Source organism: Bombina bombina, unplaced genomic scaffold, assembly GCF_027579735.1.
Source record: "Bombina bombina isolate aBomBom1 unplaced genomic scaffold, aBomBom1.pri scaffold_1036, whole genome shotgun sequence".
NCBI lineage: Eukaryota > Metazoa > Chordata > Amphibia > Anura > Bombinatoridae > Bombina > Bombina bombina.
This window is the reverse complement of record NW_026511228.1, coordinates 62,191-83,015: the sequence shown is the minus strand read 5'-3', so window position 1 is coordinate 83,015 and position 20,825 is coordinate 62,191. Positions and strand designations below refer to the sequence as shown.

The following is a 20,825-nucleotide window of genomic DNA, read 5'->3' as shown; positions in this document are numbered from 1 at the left end:
TGTTAAAATGATTCTAAGGGAATTTGACATACTAATGTGCATGTCAAATTCAATGTTATAGTTCTTTAAGAAATGTTGTATTGTAAAAGGTTATAATGATTTACTATTGACAAGGGACAGTAAAGACAAAAAAGAAAATCATGATTCAGACAGAGCGGGTCATTTTAAACAATTTTCCATTTTACGTCTATTATCAAATGTGCTTTGTTTTCTTGGCATCCTTTGTTGAAGAGCATACCTAGTTAGGCTCAGGAGCAGTCATGTACTTCTGAAAGCTAGCTGCTGATTGTTGGCTGTTCATATATGCCTCTTGTCATTGGCTAACCCAATGTCTTCATCTAGCTCATAGTAGTGCATTGTTGCCAATTCAACCTAGGATACTAAGCGAATGAAGCAGATTTAATAACAGAAGTAAATTGAAAAGTTGAATAAAGTGGTATATGGCCTAGATATGAGCATATGGAGGTTTCAAATACCTCTGAATGCAGAAGGCGGCTGCTTGTGCCCTTCGGCTATTTTTAGACACTAGTGTTACAGTTTCACAATAATAAATTTGACTCCAAAGAGAGCGAAACGTCATGAGCAGCAGCCTTCTAACTGAAACCTCCAAATGCACATATCTAGTATGGCTTATTCATAAGACATTTTTTAGACTCCATGTCCCTGTAAAGCTTTGATATGCACTGTATTGTAAAACACTAAATGTACTTACCTTTGTAGTAATATTTGTCTGAAGTTACCATTCTGTGAGTTTATGTGAAGGTTGATTGAAAGAAAATTGCAAATTCGTGCTCCCGTGTAGGAAAAATTTGGAACAGATGTTGACTTTTTTTCATAAAGAAAGACAAAATATATAACCAGTGAAAGGTATCAGATTTGCAGTCAAATGCATTGTAGTATATACAAGAGCAAAAAGTTTGAGGCTTAACAGCAAGGTATTGAGAGCCTTGTGGCAGTATACTTATACTGTATATATATATTTTGTATTACTTAGAAGAATCCAGTTCTAAAATATTACAGAAATACAATTTGCTAAAATATAATTAAAATACAAGACAATGATAATTTATGATACTAAAAAATATGGTCCATAATCTTTAACGGGATCACTCACCAACATGAAATCTTTCTACCCTCCCAACCAACAGCAAAGCAGATACAAAAACACGTACACACACCTACAGTCATGTCATAGCTTTAGGTACATGTTAAACTACTGCGCAGTGTCTGCACTGCAGAAGATATCCCTAACTAATGTAGCCTCATGTATAGAGGATGCCTATTAACTGCAGGACAGACTTGAACATCAGAAAGCTCCCGATAAGATATCCACTACAAACAGGACAGTCTCTGAGCTACAACCAATCATCCTGGAGGGCCACTTACAGACCCTAGCTTACAGCCTCAGTCACTGCAGGCTGATGTCACTATATGGCCCTCCTGAATGTATTTTACAAAGTACAGATAGTAAGTTAATACAGTAACAGTTCTTGTTTGTGTAAATAATGTGTGCCTTAAAAGGGATATGAAACCCACATTGTTTATTTCATGATTCAGATAGAGCAGCAATTTTAAGCAACTTTCTAATTTACTCCAATTATCAATTTTTCTGTTATCTTTATTTAAATGTAAGCATAGGAGCCGGCCCATTTTTGGTTCAGCACCTGGGTAGCGCTTGCTGATTGGTGGCTACATTTAGACATCAAAGCACTATCCAGGTGCTGAACCAAAAATAGACCTGCTCCTGTGCTTACATTCTCGCTTTCTCAAATAAAGATACCAAGAAAATGAAGAAAAATTGATAACAGGAGTAAATTAGAAAGTTGCTGCTCTATCTGAATCATGAAAGTTTAATTTTGACTACTCTAGGTTTTCTAATTTACTCCTATTTCTTTGTTCTCTTAGTATCTATTTAAAGCAGGAATAAGCTTAGTAAATGGCCCGTTTTTTATTCAGCACCTAAGTAGCTCGTGCTGATTGCTTTGTCAAATAAAGATACCAAGAGAACAAAGAAAAATTGATAATAGAAGTAAATTAGTTACTTAACATTGCCTGCTCTACCTGGACCACGAAAGAAAAAAAAAATTGGGTTTAATTTCCCTTTAATTGCTAAATTACAGATGTGATTTCTCTCTCTCTGTATCAATATCCCCAATAGTGGTGCATAAACATCAGCTCTTGCCAGCTCCAGCCCAGCTTACACCTATGGCGTACTTAAATAGAAATAAGAAGCACTGCTTTAAGGGACAGTAAAGTCAAAATTAACCTCATGATTTAGACAAAGCATGCAATTTTAAACAACTTACTACTTTTATCAAATTTGTTTTGTTTTCTTTGTATGATTTGTTGAAAATCTGGGAGCTAGCTACACATCTAAGCCTCTTGTCACTGGCTCAACCAATGTGTTCAGCTAGCTACTAGTAGTGCATTTCTGCTTCTTCAACATAGGAGAGCAAAAGAATGATGCAAAGTAGATATGGAAAGTTGTTTAAAATGGTATGCTCTGGCATATGTTAAAGGGACACTGAACGAAAAAAAAAATATTTTCGTGATTCAGATAAAGCATGCAATTTTAAGCAACTTTCTAATTTACTCCTATTAATCAATTTTCCTTCGTTCTCTTGCTATCTTTATTTGAAAAGAAGGCATCTAAGCTAAGAAGCCAGACGATTTTTGGTTGAGAACACTAGACAGCACTTGTTTATTGGTGGGTGAATTTATCCACCAATCAGCAAGAACAACCCAGGTTGTTCACAAAAAATAGTCCGGCATCTAAACTTATCTTTATTTGCAAAGCAAGAATGTACCATGAGAATGAAGAAATTTTAATAGGAGTAAATTAGAGAGTTGCTTAAAATTGCCTGCTCTATCTGAATCACGAAAGATTTTTTTTTTTTTTGGTGTCACTTTAATTAAACTGATGTACTAAATAGTATATTTAGATTTAAAGGGGCAATAAAGTCTAAAGTGATCTTTCATGATCCAGGACGAGAGTGTAATTTAAAAAAAAACAAAAAACTTACGTCTATTAAAAAGGGAGTGAGTAATATACGTTATTTAATTTTCCCCCCGTTTCTTGAAATTCCATTCTGAAATTGTGAGCTTTTCAGTTCCTGTTAGAAATGTAGAAATAGACTGCTATATTACACACAGCAACATAGCACCCTCTAGTGACCTATTTATAACAGTCCCTAACTGGCCACAGCAGAGAAGGTAATCTAAGTTACAACATGACAGCTTTTATAGACACTAAAAACTTACACTTATTTTGTCAATATTTAAATAGCTAATTAAACTTTTAAAAAAAATTTAAAAAAATACATCTACATATTATTTTCTTAGAATTCACATACTATTTATTTTGAGTTTAATGTCCCTTTAACTTGTGCAAAGAAAATAATTTTCTTAACAAAAAAAGTATTGCAAATAGGTTTTACATTGAGAAACGTTTTCAAATGACTTGCATGTCTATTTACATTCTGGTGAGATTAAAGGGACAGTATACACTAATTTTCATATAACTGCATGTAATAGACACTACTATAAAAAAAATAAGATGCACAGATACTGATATTAAAAATCCAGTATAAAACGGTTTGAAAACTTACTTGGAAGCTCTCAGTTGAAATGTTGAAAAGGTAGCAGGAAAGCCCACTGCAAGTGGGAAATAAGACCCCCCCCTTCTTTTGCATATGAAAAGACCCTTTACACAAACAGGAGCAAGCTGGAGTAGGTAGCTGACGGTATTCTCCTAAAATTTTGGGGCATGGTTAGGAGACTGAAAATCAGCGCAATGTTATTTAAAAAATAAGCAAAACTATAAAATTTAAAAACAAAACAAACACTTAATGGGCTATATAGATAGATACTCTACAAAACATTTATGCAAAGAAAAAAAAATGAGTGTATAATGTCCCTTTAATCACCTGGGTGTTTTTAAAGCCAAGTTAAAACTCTTTTTCAGTCATATCCATTATATAATTTTCAACAAACAGGATTTCAAAAAACATCTTTACACCAAGTTAAAGCAAACAAATTTTCAACTCAGTTATACAGGAAAAGCCTTTAGAATGCACTCTCTATGGCAAAGCCTTATTTAACCACTGAACCATTTTAGAGTTTTTAGAAGCTGCTGACATTTAAAAGGGAGATTAAACCCACATCTTTTCTCTCATTCTGATTTTCCAATGTATTTCTATGATCTAATTTGTTTTGTGCTCTTTATATACTTTGTTGAAAAATAAACCTATGTAGGGTCAGAAGCTGCCGATTGGTGGCTCCCAGTAGTACATTACTGCTCTTTCAACAAAGGATACCAAGAGAATAAATCAAATTAAATAGAAGTACATTGGGTGGTTGTTTAAAATGAAAAGCTTTAGGGGGGGCGGAGCCAACTATCTAGGAGACTGGTCGCACATCACAGGAGCTCTGGCTCTTATTTTTGAAGATTGGGATTAAAATATGCTTTGAAGGATACTTTTTGCACCTTATTGATCATCTGTGCACAATTTCTACATAAGATACCCGGTTAAATGGGTCAGAACGGTTAAACATCGCATCCAAGCTTCCTTTTCATCTACCGCGTGGCCTTACAGAAACAAGCTACAGGAATGGCGGCTGTAGAAGATTGGGAGGCGACAGCTTCTGATTGCATAGAGATCTCCTTACAGCTATTAGAAATGCTTTTGGCAAGGATACATGTAACGCAATCTAGCAATTGTAAGCCCGCCAGCCAATCTCCACTACACTATGGAGCAAATCAGGAGGGGGAGCACGCACCAGCCATAGCGCCTGACAAGTTTGATACCGAGGCAGAAGTTACACATCAGGGCGTAGCGCCACTCCAGCAGAGCCCAGCACAGAGCCGGAGATCAAAGGCCAGGCAGGAATTACACTCCCAGATCATCCTATCTCTCTGGTGACAGCACGAGAACAGTAGCAGCACCGGAGCCGACGACGGACACGCAGGTAACCTTTCCAGACACTCTGGTGAAAATACGGGGAGAGCCCAAGCACAAAAAAAATAGGGCGACTCGCCTTTACCCATCTACTCCATTATACTTACCTTTTGAGCCTCTCAGGGTGATTGAACACTTTGACAGCGGGCTGTCCGGTAATTCAAATCCAGCCATTGACGAACTGTCACCTGAGTCTTGTCCTCTGACCGCACAGTTAGGGCAGCTAACTAGTGGAACTTGTTCAGCTTTGCGGTACTACAGCCGCATGAGCCTTGAGAGACTTGCTCTTCTTATGCCCAGAATTGGAGTTGGCTAAAGTTTTGTCGAGCAGCAGGGTCTGTGAAACCGGAGCTGGTCGGGTATTGTGAACAGCTTAATGCCATTTTGTCAACAAAACCCTTCCTCTGGAGTTCACAGGCACAGTGGAGATGGGATCTCTTTAAAGATACTTTCGATATAACACCGATGACCATTTTGGTTCTGAGCCTTAAGGCTAATGGTTTTTGATTGTTGCAAGATACCTTTTTACGCCCACTTAGGAGAACCCTAGCTGGACGCTGACTCTTTAAGCCAAACATGAGTGGGTTAAACCGGGTGTTTGCTATCACATTTTATTTGATCAAGGTGCACATAATGGGAGAACTCTAACCTCTAGATGTGAAGTACATATTGAACCATGTGGACTGTTCCCTCCTTTGACTTAAAGTTTAATCATTTTTGCTTGCACAAATAGTATTACTGTAATTTATAAGCCTACTAAGCTGAGCTGTATAGTAAGAACTTATTTGCAGTTTCATTAGATGCATAAAGTTTAACATAGTGTGTGGAGCTGCTCATATAAGTATAGTTCCTTTGCCTTAATATGCTCAATGTTTATTTTTGTTACAATGCAACTTGTATTTCCCAAAACTTTCCTAGTCCTCTCTGGGCTAATGAGTGTGGGCTAATCCCTCACTTATAGCATCTTACTAACAATGGAAACACTCACTAAAGGAAAATACTGAGTTATTCTCTATATGCAGACTAGATATAAATGACTGTCTATCTCTATACTTTACACTCACAAGTTTGGTTAAAGTTATCGGTTATGTTGTGCTTGTCAACCTAAGTTTTGCGTTAGGGGACATGGGATCCTCTGGTACATACTTATCAGTTTGAATTTAATCTTGACCCTTAATGCAGTTGTTTGAGTGAAAATGTTAATATCCTGTTTAATAAGCTGTCATATTCTGTTATTTAAAACCTCCACATCGTGCTTATTTTTCAGAACATTAAATTTATGGAGTTTGTGACCTAAGATCATCTCTATAATGCACTGCCTGTTCCCTTGTTAAGCCTTGAAGGTTGCAGTGAGGTCTGGGAATATACCCACTTTACAGCTCTGGACATACTAGTTAGAGTGTCACATACAAGTATTAATCCTTTACTATAGCATATTATGGGCTGTTATAGCCTCCTTCCCCTAGGTGCTGTTCATATATGACCTCCTGCTCCTGGATGGAGGGCCCACATCCGGGAGTTGGAGTATTTTGGTTCTTTAGGAGGAGCTATTTAATGGTTTAAGTGACACCCATTTATTTTTACCTGGTTCCTATCTCCTATAGTCTGTTCAGTACCCTGCCCCTCAATAATGCCAAACACTGCTTATTTATACTGGGAACTGTTACCTGTATCTTACATACCCTTCTTGTTTACTAGATAGCATTAGGTGATCACATACCCAGGTTTAATGATTTGAGCACTATATTTTCAGCATTCTACTCCTAAAATTTAGAGTCTGTACAGTAGATCATCTATAATACCTTACTCAGTTTAACCCACCTTGCAAATTGAATTTAGACAGTCATGTCAATCAGCTGTAGAAGACTATTGATATTGTATTAGCTGTCCTAACCAAACTTTCTTGCATGTATAAATATTTGGTGCACACGGATGATAGTCAGACATCTTATCTGCTTAACATATGCAACTCATCACCTCCTACCCCCCCCCAACCCACATAATAAGCATCCCTTAGCAGGAGGATTAAATAAATTAAATATTGGCACCACAGCTCATTTTCTAGTCCTACAGGTACTAAAATGGGACATGCAGTCTTGTATCAAAACGCCCCTTAGATGTCTAGCGCGGGCTGGACCTGCCAAAGCCCTACTATCTCCTAGCCACAATACCCTCCGCGACTTATGTTACCCATTACAATTGGTGTAGTTCAGTCCTTAGACCTCTCTAAATTGAGTGCAATCACAATCCAATATACAATCAGCTAACTATCGCATATAACAGCTGTCAGTTTATGCACTCACGAGTCTTCCACCTAGACCATTAAACTTGAATTACCACCTCCTCCCCCCCCCCCTTCTTTACTTAATGTGCCTCCTGTAGTAGGAGGACTAAATAAGCGGTCTCTCTAACCTATACCGCACCTCCAAACTCTCTATAAGTATGCCCTGCTACATAACTGAATTCAACATTTACCCTTCTTTTTTTTTCTAATTTAGCAGGATAGTTTGATTGTTTCGCATTTAAATATGTAGAAATATAAAATTACTATAACTTTAAAAAATAAATAAAACTGAGGTAAATAGCATAAGATCCATGAGTGATCTCCTACATAGTTTGTAGCCCCCTACCATGGTAAAACTCACACTTAGTCAGGGGTCCAAGAGCGGTCCTTTTTATAAGAGGGGAGAGGCTTAAATCATCACAGGCAAGACTGTATTGTGTTCTTACAAAACTTTTTTATTTTTCTAACCTTATTTACTTTGTTGTTATACCAGTTTATATCACTGTTAACACTTTGCAGCATTTTTACTATATGATGAACCTTGCATTATGTTACTTGTGATGGCAATTATAGAATGTTTTACATATCTTATTTGTATACCAAACTTTACCTCAATAAAAATATTAAAAAAAAAAAAAAAAAAATGAAAAGCTTTATATGAATCAAAGAAAATGTAGGGTTTCATGTCCCTTAAAGCACTACTATAAAACATTTTCAGTCAGAAATCCACACCGTTTTTTTCAGCAAGGACAAACTATACCATTATTTAATGTATATATTATGACGTTTGCTCTACATCAAATGTATATTTTCATTAAAAGGATAAGGTTACAAAAAAACACAACTACATTTTTTTTACAAACACTATAGTTAAATGAAGAAGGGGTTATCGTCATAAATAAGGGCCTTTGAGTATAGATATAAAACTGATGCGCACAAGGGGCTCCCATGAGCCTCTACTCAAATAAATGTATATTTATTAAAGCCAGGTGATAACAAGGCTATTAAAACCTATTACAGTGACAGAGGGGATTCTGGTCTTTAAAATGTGATTGCCTTTTCTAAGCACCTTGAGACCACCTCATTTAAAAATAAATACTTTTTTTTTTTACAAACAAGGTGGCAAATAAAATGGTGTAATTTTTTTTTTTTTTAACAAACAGTCAAAACAAGAAGTTCAGTATTCTCATCAATTGTTTAGCGGGTGCAGCACCCGGCAGATTTTACTGACCATTTTAGCCAATATTAAACTAAAATCAGCTAATATTAAAAAATATTTAGTTTGTATAGCACAAATTACTATTAAATACATGTGAACAATTATACAATTAATTTGTGCTTTTCATACAAGAAGATTTTATAAAATTAGAAAATATTACACTGCCTCCAACCATCTTCATAATGCCAACGGCTGCTTCACACTGAAGGTGTTATCCCCATATAAAATTAAGGGCGATTAAAACTTGTATACAGGCTTTAATTTAAAGAGAGGTTTATGGGCTTTTATTAAAAAAGAGGTCTCTAAGCCTTTTTATCACCTGTTATAAGTGTAAATATGTTAAAATTGATAGATTTTTTTTGAGTGTTTTAACTTAAAGGGATAGTCTAGTATAAATTAAACCCATTCAGATAGGACTTGTAATTTTAATCAACTTTCCAAATTACTTTTATCATCAAATTAGCTTTTTTCTCTTGGTATTCTTACTTTAAATTAAACATAGGTAGGCTCATATGATAATATTCTTTTCAACACAAAGAGACAGAAAGTACACGTGGGCCATATAGATAACACTGTGTTCAGGCACAGGGGGTTATTTAAGATTTAGCACAAAACAATGCTAAATTTAAGACAATAGATAATAAACAGTCACAGTCATGTGATCAGGGGGCTGGAAGAAGGTTCTTAGATACAAGGTAATCACAGAGGTAAAAAGTATATTAATATAAGTGTTGGTTATGCAAAACTGGGGAATAAAGGGATTATCTATATTTTAAAACAATAACAATTCTATGATAGACTATCCCTTTAAAGTGAATGGAAATTTAACGTAATGCAGTAAAGTCAAACGATAGACGTTCCAAAATGAATGAGAGTTTCATTCATGAAATCTGTACTATATACTTATCTTCAGGGATATTTCAATAGAAACGCTCTACGGATAAGAACGGAAGTTCCGGTCACCATATTTAACAATTGACAGATTACTCACCAGCAATCACCTAATCATTGTTTCCCCCCAGGTAGTGACGTTTGTGTAAATGGGCTGAACGGCCCAGAGGGGGGGGGGGGGGGAACACTACTATTAGTTGATTGCAGATGAGTAATCTGTCAATCGATTGCCAATTACGCCGGGTGGAGGATCGGCTCTTATCCGTAGAGCGTTTCTATTGAAATATCTCTGAAGTTAAGTATATAGTAAAGATTTCATGAATGAAACTTCATTCGTTTGACTTTACCACATTACATTAACTTTACATTCACTTTAACATGCCCAAGAAACACACCATTTGACAGGTAATTGCCTTTCAAACTGTGGGTCTTTCTCCTCCATTCAACTCCCTTAAGCTCAAAATTGCACCCTGACACTTATGGGTCTCCAGATCCGGAGACATCTCCTCTGCAAGTATTTGTGTTTTTGCCCACATACATTTATCATATTATTATGGTTTTTTGATACTAAGAACAAACAATACATTTTTACTTTGCACTGCATGGTCTTTGAAACTCGCCTCCATACACTGCAAGCTCTCTAATTCACATGAAGTTGACAGATCTCTACTAAACCACACTGCTAATTCACAATAATAAGTAATTTACGAAGGACAAGCAGGGAGTCAATAGCTTCTGGATAAGCTTGTTTCCTATCTGCTCTATCACACCAGGGTGTCTAGGAACATCTTAGACATCCTGATGGGATAGACAGATACTTGTCACTGACAACTTTTTTTCTGCCAGGATGAGAAAAAAAATTAAAATAAAAACCTCTCATTCATAAAGCAAGATGGAAAAGCACAAATTAAATGTTTAAGCTACCCAATTAACCCCTTCACTGCCTGGAATAATAGAAGTGAGGTGCGCAGCAGCAATTAGTGGCCTTCTAAGTACCAAAAAACAATGGCAAAACCATATATGTCCACTATTTCTGAACAAAGGCGATCCCAGAAAAACACAACCATTTGCGCCATCACTGCACAAGCAGTAAATAATTTCAGTCAGAAAGCCAAAGTTTGTGAAAAAAAAAAAATATTTTGTTGTTTTATTGTGAAATGGTGGCATGAAATATAAAAAAATGGGCCTAGATCACTGGTTTTCAGACCTGTCACCAGGCCTCCCTAACAGGTCACATTTTGAGGATATCTGAACTGGAGCACAGGTGAAATAATCAGCTTATTAGTAACCATGGTTATTTTACCTGCTGTTATCCAGAAAACCTAGACTGTTGGGGAGGCCTAAGGACAGGTTTGAAAACCAGTGGCCTAGATCAATACCTTGGGTTGTCTACTTAAAAAAAAAAAAGTAGATGATAGATATAGATATATAAATTTTTGACAGGTAAATAAACAAACAACAAGGAGGCTCTATTTCTGTTTAAATGGAGTGATAGCAAAAATGCTAAAAATTCTCTGGTATTGTTCCTCTAAAAGTTCCGGTAGGTAAGGGGTTAAAAAGGGACTAGTCAAAATCAAACTTTCATGATTCAGATAGGGCATGTAATTGTAAACAACTTTCCAAATTACTTTCATCACCAAATTTGCATTGTTCTCTTGGTATTCTTAATTGAAAGCTTAACCTAGGGAGGCTCATATGCAAATTTCTAAGTCCTTAAAGGCCACCTCAACAGTTCATTTTGACAGTTTTTCACAGCTGGAGGGTGTTAGTTCATGTGTGCCATATAGATAACATTGTGCTCACGCCCATTGAGTTACTTATGAGAAGGCATTAATTGGCTAAAATGCATATCTGTCAAAACAACAAATAAGGGGGCAGTCTACAGAAGCTTAGCAACAAGGTAATCACAGAGGTAAAAAGTGTATTAATATAAGTGTTTGTTATGCAAGACTGGGTATGGTTAATAAACGGATTATCTATCTTTTAAAACAAAAATATTTAAGGGGTTAATAGAATAAGATGATCCCTCACCATGTCACCTGGATGATTTGCTTGAAAGTTTAAGTGCATATGTCCACCTTTGAAGGAACATGAAACCCAAAATCTTCCATGATTCAGATAGAGAATACAATTTTAAACAATTTTCCAATTTACTTCTATTATCTATCTTGATTCATTACCTTGGTATCCTTACTTGAAGAAGCAGTAATGCATTAGAGTTATATGAACAAATTGGGTGAGCCAATAACATGAGGCATATATGTGAAGCCCCCAATGAACAGCCGCTGAGCCTACCTTGGTATCCTTTGTAAAGGATACCAATAGAACAAAAAAGTTCAATAATAGAAGTAAATTGGAAAGTGGTTTAAAATCACATTCTATCTAAATCATGAAAAACAAAAAGGGGTTTCATGTCCCTTTAAGTTCTATGCCAACGTATAGAATGCTACTTTCAATGATTCTCTTCAAATTCTGCAGTTTTCAAGCTGATGCTGTAACTTATGTTGTTAGTATTGATAGCTTCATGATTGTGTATGCTATTCCTCTCAATTAAGAGAAAAGTATAGGGGACTCTCTTTCCCTCACTCTTAACTCCTTATTACCAGGACATTAGATGGCGCTTACTCCCAGGGGCTAACTTGCCTTCAATTACACCTCTCCACTCTCACTAAACCCCCTCCATTACTTATCTATATATGCACTTTATACTAAGAGTCCGAATTATCAAAGGTCTTGCGGACCTGATCCGAACTTCGCTGAAAGCAATACGCTCTCCGTATTCAGCATTGCACCAGCAGCTCACAAGAGCTGCTGATGCAACGCCGCCCCCTGCAGACTCGTGGAAAATGGGCCGCCAGCAGGGAGTTGTCAATCAACCCGATCGTACTCGATAGGGTTTAATTCCGCCGATCTCTGTCCGTCTGCTCAGAACAGACGGACAAGGTTATGGAGCAGCGGTCTTTAGTCCGCTGCTTCATAACTGCTGTTTCTGGGGAGTCTGAAGACTTGCCAGAAACACGGGCCCACAATCTCCATACGGAGCTTGATAAATGGGCCTCTATGCCTTTATTTAGTCTGGTATTGCGTCTGAACTGGTTATTCAAAAACATTTCAATAAACGTATAGACATTGAAAAAAAAAAGCACGGTTTACATTGTAGCTGTGCAGTATTATCCCAAAGCTTTGTACAACTGAAGCCAAAAAGGAATAATTTTCTCTCCCCTGATTTGCCATTATAATCATACAGTAAAGTTCCATTTTCAATTGTCCCCTTGTGCTGTACACTTAAGAGGCAAAAACAAATGTACCAATTACTCAGAGCTGTAAAACAAAGTGAATACACAACACTTACTTTACAATGCATAAATAATAATAATAAATTATAATACTCCCACCTACACCGAACCCACAACCCTTGGATCTCTAATGACTGACAAATGATTTACCTGCTGGTATACAAGTTCAACAAGTTCTTGCAAACAATCCGTGGTAACTGAGTTATTAAGTACTTCTAAAAAATTGTAAATTTCAACTTCAAAGCTCCCAGGCTGTTCTGTTAAATAATTTAAGAACTGCTGTACAAATTCTGCAAAGGACTCTTGTGGGACACCTGGATAATCACCATTTTGATCGACATTCTATATAATTAAAAAAAAAATAAAAAAAAAAAATTAATACAAGGGAAATGGATTTAAAAGATATATATTAAAACATTCAATATGTTTGGTAGAGGGTAGATTATTCAAAAGGCATTAATTGAAAACATCATGGCCACACTCACATTGTGGTCTATCACATATCCTGGGGGATAGAACTCTGCTGCATCAACTGACAGAGACGATACCGGAGTCGATTCAGCAGACTGAGACTTGGATCCTGCCATGGAATTATTTTGCACAGGTATCTGCACTAGTGAAGGGGACGTCCTCTGACTTGTCTGGTCTAAAATAGAAAGGAAAAAAGAAAGAAATATTTACATTAAAGTAATACAATCTTACATTATAACACTAGTTTTTATACTTTATAAACCATAAAAACACGTTAATGCTACAAAACCAGTAAAATTACGGGTTAATATGCTCACTTACTGCAAATCCCTTTAAAAAACGATAGTATTCAATTGTATTTAAGAGATAAACAAATAATATTTATAGTTATAGTCTTAGCCAATTTCCATTTTTACCATCTCTGCATGTGAATGTCAATTATTGATTTTAGATGTGGCTGTCTAAGTATGACACCTTATCCATGAGTGTTTCACTCTATATATGCATAGATCCCAGACATACGTCATTTCAAGGATGCAGTTGATTGGGTATTGGGTCCTTAAAAACAGCTTCGCTTTTACCTGTGCTCAGGTTCTATGAGTAAGCGCCTATGGGCGTGAAACGCGTAAGAACAGCTGAGCCCCTCCATCTTGTGTTCTGTAACCCTGCTATCTACTGTTTTATGGACTAATAAATGACTTACTTTATTGTTGCAGCAGCCGGCAATTCTTTTTTTTTTTTTTTTTTTTCCTTTTCTTCTTTTTTTTTTCTCTTTCTTATTCAATTGTATAGTCACAGCATGCTACCGTAAGGGCTAAAATTATTAAGAAGCATTTGCAGCTTTTTCGGCTATGTGAAGCAGGTTTGCATAAGTGAGCTTGCCAGCCACATATTTATGGAGCAGCAACCACTTCATTTTCCTCTCTGCCCTCTTAGAGATGGCGATATCAATCACCCTGACATTCACTCGTTTAGGGTGATTAACATTCCAAGCTCTAGTGCAAGTGGTTGCGCCGGAGCAGGGGGTAGCATTTTACAAGAATCCTCTTGTGCAATGGTACATTGCAAGTGTTGATTGCAGGCAGACAGGTTCCTGCAGGCATAGTAAATCTAGCCCTTAGTGTAGTTTTTTTTTTTTTATGTTTACACTGCATTAGTTGTCATAACACACCTTTTTCATGAGAGAGTGAGAGAGTGTGTGAGAGACTGCTCTCCTTGTTTTCCCAGCCCCTTTCACTGGGTGTCCAAGCCTAACATCATCAACAGTGCTAAACTGGAAGCTTATAAGTAAGTTTTTTAGATCAGTATCTGTGCATTTTCTTCTTTTATAGTAGTGCACATGCAGTTATATGAAAATCTGTGTACACTGTCTCTTTAAAGTGATGGTAAACTCTGCCCTTTTAAAATAATATCTGGAATGTTGATATTTTAGATTGAGTTTAATTCATCAGTTGTAACAAAGATGCGCTATAACTTACTTTTTAATGTAGATATGAAATTCAAATTCCCCGCTTCAAAGGTTTGAATTGAATTGTTATCCAATCAGCACTCTCCCCCTATGGAACTTTTGTTGTAGCTAAAGAGTTGATTAGAGCAGTGTTTTTCAACTAGTGTGCCGCGGCAGACTGACAACAGTGTGACATTTAAATTTTGCTTGTTTTTTTACTCGGGCCGTTTTTTTATTTTGAGTGAGATGATGACCGAGGATAACTGCAGCGGCAGCTCGTCTCCCTGACCCGTGTTCACACTTGGAAGGAACCCCCACAACACGTGCCTAGTGCCAGCTCTACACGCAGCTTTGCTCCTCTTCCAGAACAGCATACCATGCTCCACAGATAACACTTTTCCCAGTTTTTTTGGGGGGGTGGACTTTTCCCTCTTTCAAATTTTGAAATATTGGGAGGTATGCGACAGGCAGGCATCATTTACAACCATGACATATTGACATTCATTATGATTGTTTGTGAATGAATGTCAATGTCACATATAGTTTGTAGGAGGCATGGCATGACAGTACAGAGTGAGTGAGTGAGTATATATATATATATATATATATATATATATATATATATATATATATATATATATATATATATATATATATATACATACACACACTGTATTAGGCTACAATATGTGATTTTGTAAAATTTTGGGATGGTGGTGTGCCGCAGGATTTTTAAATGTAAAAAAGTGTGCCACAGCAAAAAAAAGGTTGAAAATCACTGGATTAGAGAACAGTTCAAACCCTTAGCTCACAAAAAAAAATGACTTTAGAAGTGGGCGGCGAGTGGGGAATTTGAATTTCATATGCACATTAAAAAGTTAGTTACAGCGCATCTTCATTACATCTGATGAATTAAACTCCATCTAAAATATCACTAACATTCTGGATCTGATTTTATAAAGGGTAAAGTTTACCATCACTAAACTTTTGTGATTCTATGCAATTTTAAGACACTTTTTTAAATTTACTTCCATTAAGAAATGTACTTTATTCTCGTTATCCGTTGTTGAAAATAATACCCAAGAAGGCTCCGCAGCAGCAATGCACTACTGGAAGCCTGTGGTAACCCACGTTTGTCTCTTGATACTGACTGACCAGTTGTATTGGGCTAAATCTGTGTTTAACCCATTTTCAGGGGTTAAAGACAAAGCATTTTATTTTTCCCCACTTAGAGCTGCAACAACTAATCGATATAATCAGCTGTTTCACTCCACTGAGCTCCTGCACATAATATTGTGTTTATGGTTATAACCTTAGCCTAAAGGACGTTTACTTTTCACTTTTTCAGGACAGTAGAAGTTTACAACTACTCTTGGCTTATGTGCAACCCAGAAATAATATAATTTGGATTGTTTATATTTAATCAGGTTATTTGGGACTGTTTTGCATGATATAGTGCCAAGCTTGTTATTTACACCTAGCTCTAGATTGATGGGAGTTATTTGAATTGATGTGCACTATTATCTGTTTGCACAATTATTAGCTGAGTGCTTGCTATTGCTGATTATACGTATGGCTTTGTCCTGTTATTGACATAGTCATTAGTGCTTTTTTTTATTATTATTTGTAATATATACCAAATTCAACCTCTATAAGTATATTTATGTTATTTTAAGAGCAGACTAGATATTGTTCTCTAACCTTATAGCTGGTTATTTACCATTGCATATAAATATTAAAGATATTTTTGTTTGAATGAAGTCCAGACTTACTTTAACCCTTTCATGACAGGGTAAGTTTGTCTATATCAGAACGTTCCGATGTAGACAAATTAAAATCCCGCAATCGCGAGATTTAAAATATGGGATCGGGTCAGGGGGGCATCCCTATGATGCTAGGCAAGACCTCACACCACGATCACATCCAGGAAGCACCGTTGGCTTCAGGACGGCCAAATGGCTAGAACGTTCTATTCAGTCCTAACTGTGCTAAAGCCCAGCACGGTTAGGACGGAATAGAACCCCCTAACGGCATTAAAAGGCCCCTTGCCAAGGAAGAAAAACCCTTTGCATTGGTGGAGAGTTAAAGATAAATATCATACCTTGGTGAAATTGACAAACCCCTACTTATGCATCTCAAGCACCTCAACACTATCTGAACGCCTCTTCTCTGCTGCAGGCAAAATAGCTTGCAAAAAGAGATCCAGCCTCAGCCAGGAGCATGTGGACATTTTTGCATTTCAATGCAAAATTTCTGAAAGAGTGAATAACAAAGTTATAAACACTGATCCTTTACCTCTTTCAAAACCATTCATGGTTTTGTTTTGCTTAATTATAAAAAACTGTTCCACTGCTTAAAAATTGGACAGTTGTGTTAATGTAAAGTTTTAGTGTGAAGTTTATATTTGTAACACTCCGTATGTAGATTTTATTTTAAATATTGGAAAAAAGTTTTGTTTTTTTATACGATTAGTCGTAAAAAATAAATCAGCCGATTAATCGATTATGAAAATAATCATTACAGTTGCAGCCCTAATTCCACTGCTGCTTCCTTATAACATTTCCCTTTAAATGTCCTTTTTTAAAGTGATGGTTAACGGGACAGGTTTTAAATTCAAATAGTAAGGGCAAAAAAGCGGGTCTCAGGCAAAGAAGTTTTGCAAACCAAATAGCACATTTATTGTTGTCAGCACATGGAAAGATTACATTAATAATAAAAACAAGCTACATGTAGACAGGGAATTAAAATCAGGTCCGAAATCTAAGCGATATTTTATATGGACTTTAATTGCTCACTTCTATTTAAGATGTTCTGTAACTTACATTTTAATCTATCCGTGCCAAACTAATAACACTGCACTCTGGCCGCCCACTTCAAAACTCATTTTTTTGTGAGCTAATGGTTTGAACTGTTCTCCAATTGGTGCACTTACTACAAACAAACAAACAAAAAAAAAGTGCTGTACGGCTAGCGCACAGATTGGAAAACAGTTAAAACCGGTAGCTCACAAAATAAATGCGTTCTGAAGTGAGCAGCTTGAGCGAGGGGTATTAAAATGGCACGGCTAGATTACAAAGTAAGTTACAGAGCATCTTCATTAGAAATTATCAATGAAAGTCCAACTAAAATATTGCTTACATTCTGAACCTGATTTTAAAACGTAAAGTTTACCATAACTTTAACTGTCCCAGCCAAGTCAGGTACAAAATATTATAATTATCCAAACTTGCAGTTATAAAATTTTATAAAAAAGAAACAAGACACAAATTTTATAGGAGAAACATGAAAAAAAAAAAAAAACTTATGGAGAAATAATTATTATAATCAATTAAAAATATCAAAACCAAACAAATGCTTTTTAGAAAGCAGTTCCATTCAGTTATACATTTTACATACAGTTCTTTATAAATCTCATTTGTTTGGACATATTATCCCAAGAACAAACCTTTTGCAGTCATTCAACAAAAACAAAAAAAAAAAACAAAAAAAAATTATATATATATATATATATATATATATATATACACTGCAGCAGATACTACGCCTCATTGGTGCATATTTTCTTCTGATCATATATATATATATATATATATATATATATATATATATATATATATATATATATATTTTTTTTTTTTTTTTAATTAATAATAATAATAATAATAATATTATATATCATTAAACTGAATATTCCGAAAAATCTGGTGTTGTTAGGATAACCGACAGCTGTGTAAATGGATTGTGAAGGTGCGAGTTGGCCGAGCGAAGGAACAATAATTCAATTATTTTACGAGGGACAAAATACTCATTTTAAAGCACTTGAAAATGATGCAACATAACAAAAAAAAAAGCGGACAAGAAAATATTACCCAATATCTCATTGCAAAAAAAGGAAGATATTTCACCTCACAATTTCCTCACCTCACCAGAGTAAGTGCTGTTTAAAAAGTTATACTTCAGTTACTGCCCTGCTGCATGTATATATATATATAAAAAAAAAAAAAAGAAATGAACAGCAGCCAATCAGCATCGGCAGTGCTGAGGTCATGAAATGTTTTACTGTGATTTTACAAGATTTCATAGTAAACTTCATAACATGAGTGTGCATGAGACAATACTGATTTGCTGCTTAACGTCCTTTGCAATAGGGTGTGAATACTTAGGACATTATGAGGTAAAATAGCTTTCTTTTTTACATAGAGATGTTTAGGTGATATTTTATAGTCAACTTTTTACAGTTATGCTGCATCACTTTCAAGTGTTTCAACATTTGGGTATCATGTCCCTTTAATTAATATAATTTTATGTCTGCTAGCTTTAGCGCTGACTGATGCTAATACTTGGTGTTCAGGACTGGAACCAGGACCAAAAATAGTCCCAGGTATTTAAAGGCGAGTAGCCCACATCAGTTAGAGCTCTGTCAGCTAGGTAGCCATAATACACCAGATATTTTGTCCTGCAACAACTCTGCTTAATGGTCAGAAAGGGACAGTCCAGGCCTGCTGGTGCTAGTGAGTGAGTTGTGCGTGGCAGGTGCTAGTGAGAGTTACATACAAGGCAAAAGGGGCACCCACATGCATTAGGTTGCCACACACTGCCAAAAGTGAGGGTATGAGAAGGTGCACAGCACATACTGTGTTTAGTTTTTTTAAGAAGTCCTGATCATATTGGGTGTAATATATATTGTTATTCTTTCTATAAATTCTATAGCACATACTGAATGTTGTGACATGGTTAGGGTATACAGGGGCAGGAAATTAAAGGGACAGTCTAGTCAAATATCAAAGCTTCATAATTTAGATAGGGCATTCAAGTTAAATTAAAAAAAAAACTTTCAAAATTACTTTTATCATCAGATTTGCTTTGTTCTCTTTGTTAAAAGCTAAACCTAGGTAGCCTCATATACTGATGTATAAGCCCTTGTAAGCCACCTCATATTAGTGAGCTTTGACAGGTTTTCACAGCTAGACCATGCTAGTACATGTTTGCCATATTGATAACACTGTTCTATTTATGAGTCAACACTGATTGGCTAAAATGCAACTCTGTCAAAAGAAATGAGATAAGGGGGTAGTCTGCAGAGGCTTAGCTACAAGGTAATGACAGAGGTAAAAAATTATATTAATATAAAAAACTAGTTAGTTATGCAAAACTGGGGAATGTGTAATAATGCTATTATCTATCCTTTAAAACAATAACAGATATGGAGTAGACTGTCCCTTTACGGAAAAGGGAATAAGGAGCTGGGCTGCGGGGCCCCACAAATCCGTCTTACCATGGCCCCTAAAATGCCAAGGTTGTCCCTGGTCATAGGTGACTGATGCTAGTAAATAACAGGTGGCTGGTGCTAGTGAGGGTGCTGGGTAGCTACAGGTAATAGATGTTCGTGTCTGTGCTAGTGACTTGCTACTTTAGTATAGGGGAATATATCTGCTGCGATAACCAGCATCCCCCAGGTACCTGCTGCAGTTTCTGATATTACAGATGGAGAAGTGCGGGGTGGTCTAAGTGGCCCTTGCTGCTGACGTCCTCCCGCTTTATGCGGCGCAGAGTTAGCTTCCCCTCCGCTCTGGGCCCTGAAGCCTGGGATCTTTCCGCTCTCTACCGCTTCTTGTCCCCGGCTGCGGCCTCTCCCCAACCCTGAACCCAACACTCCGCGTCCCCGGCTCCTTCCTGCTCCTGGAGCACGGTCAAAACCGTCTGACATATCGCTAAAAAAACAGTGCCTATGTTCTCGGTGCTGCAGGAGGATCAGCCCCCCGGGCCCAAACACTGAGCCGGCTCCGCCTACTGTCACCATCCCGCACTGAAAGAAACAGGGGCACAGCGCCATCTACAGACGGAGGACCTGGAAATCTTATGAGGTAAAGCGCAACCTATAATGCGCCTTGTTGCACAGCGCCACCTACTAACTCGAAGGCGTCACAAAAAATGCTAAGCACGAAATCCCCCGCGAGGACTCAATGTATGCACAGCGTCACCTACTGCACGGAGGTCCCTGAGAAGCGCTACCAGAGAATTCCGATGGTTTCTGAATATGAAAACACAGCGCCACCTGCAGGACTGAAGTACCTGTAAGTGTGCAAATGGAACAGCGACAACTACAGCATAAGATACACAGACAATTTATTAGAACATTTTATGTAATAGAGATGATGTTGCTAAAGATCCTATTGTAAATCAATAATCAATTGCAAAATATTAACAGTAACAATTATTAGGGATGTATTTGTCGAAAGCTATTCAATAAACCATGACC

At 36.7% G+C, this 20,825-nt stretch overlaps 1 protein-coding gene across 1 annotated transcript in view; it reads right to left on the bottom strand.

The window, feature by feature from the left end:
* Positions 1 to 20,374, bottom strand: part of LOC128643656 (polyadenylate-binding protein-interacting protein 1) — a 35,273-nt gene extending 14,899 nt beyond the window's left edge. Inside the window, exons 1-4 of the mRNA XM_053696483.1 lie at positions 20,027 to 20,374; positions 13,134 to 13,294; positions 12,799 to 12,990; positions 713 to 825 (exon numbers count right to left, since the gene is read on the bottom strand). Of these exons, the coding sequence (XP_053552458.1) occupies positions 713 to 825; positions 12,799 to 12,990; positions 13,134 to 13,294; positions 20,027 to 20,366 (806 nt within the window). The 5' untranslated portion in view covers positions 20,367 to 20,374. The remainder of the gene's footprint in view (positions 1 to 712; positions 826 to 12,798; positions 12,991 to 13,133; positions 13,295 to 20,026) is intronic.
* Between the last annotated feature and the right edge of the window lie 451 nt (positions 20,375 to 20,825).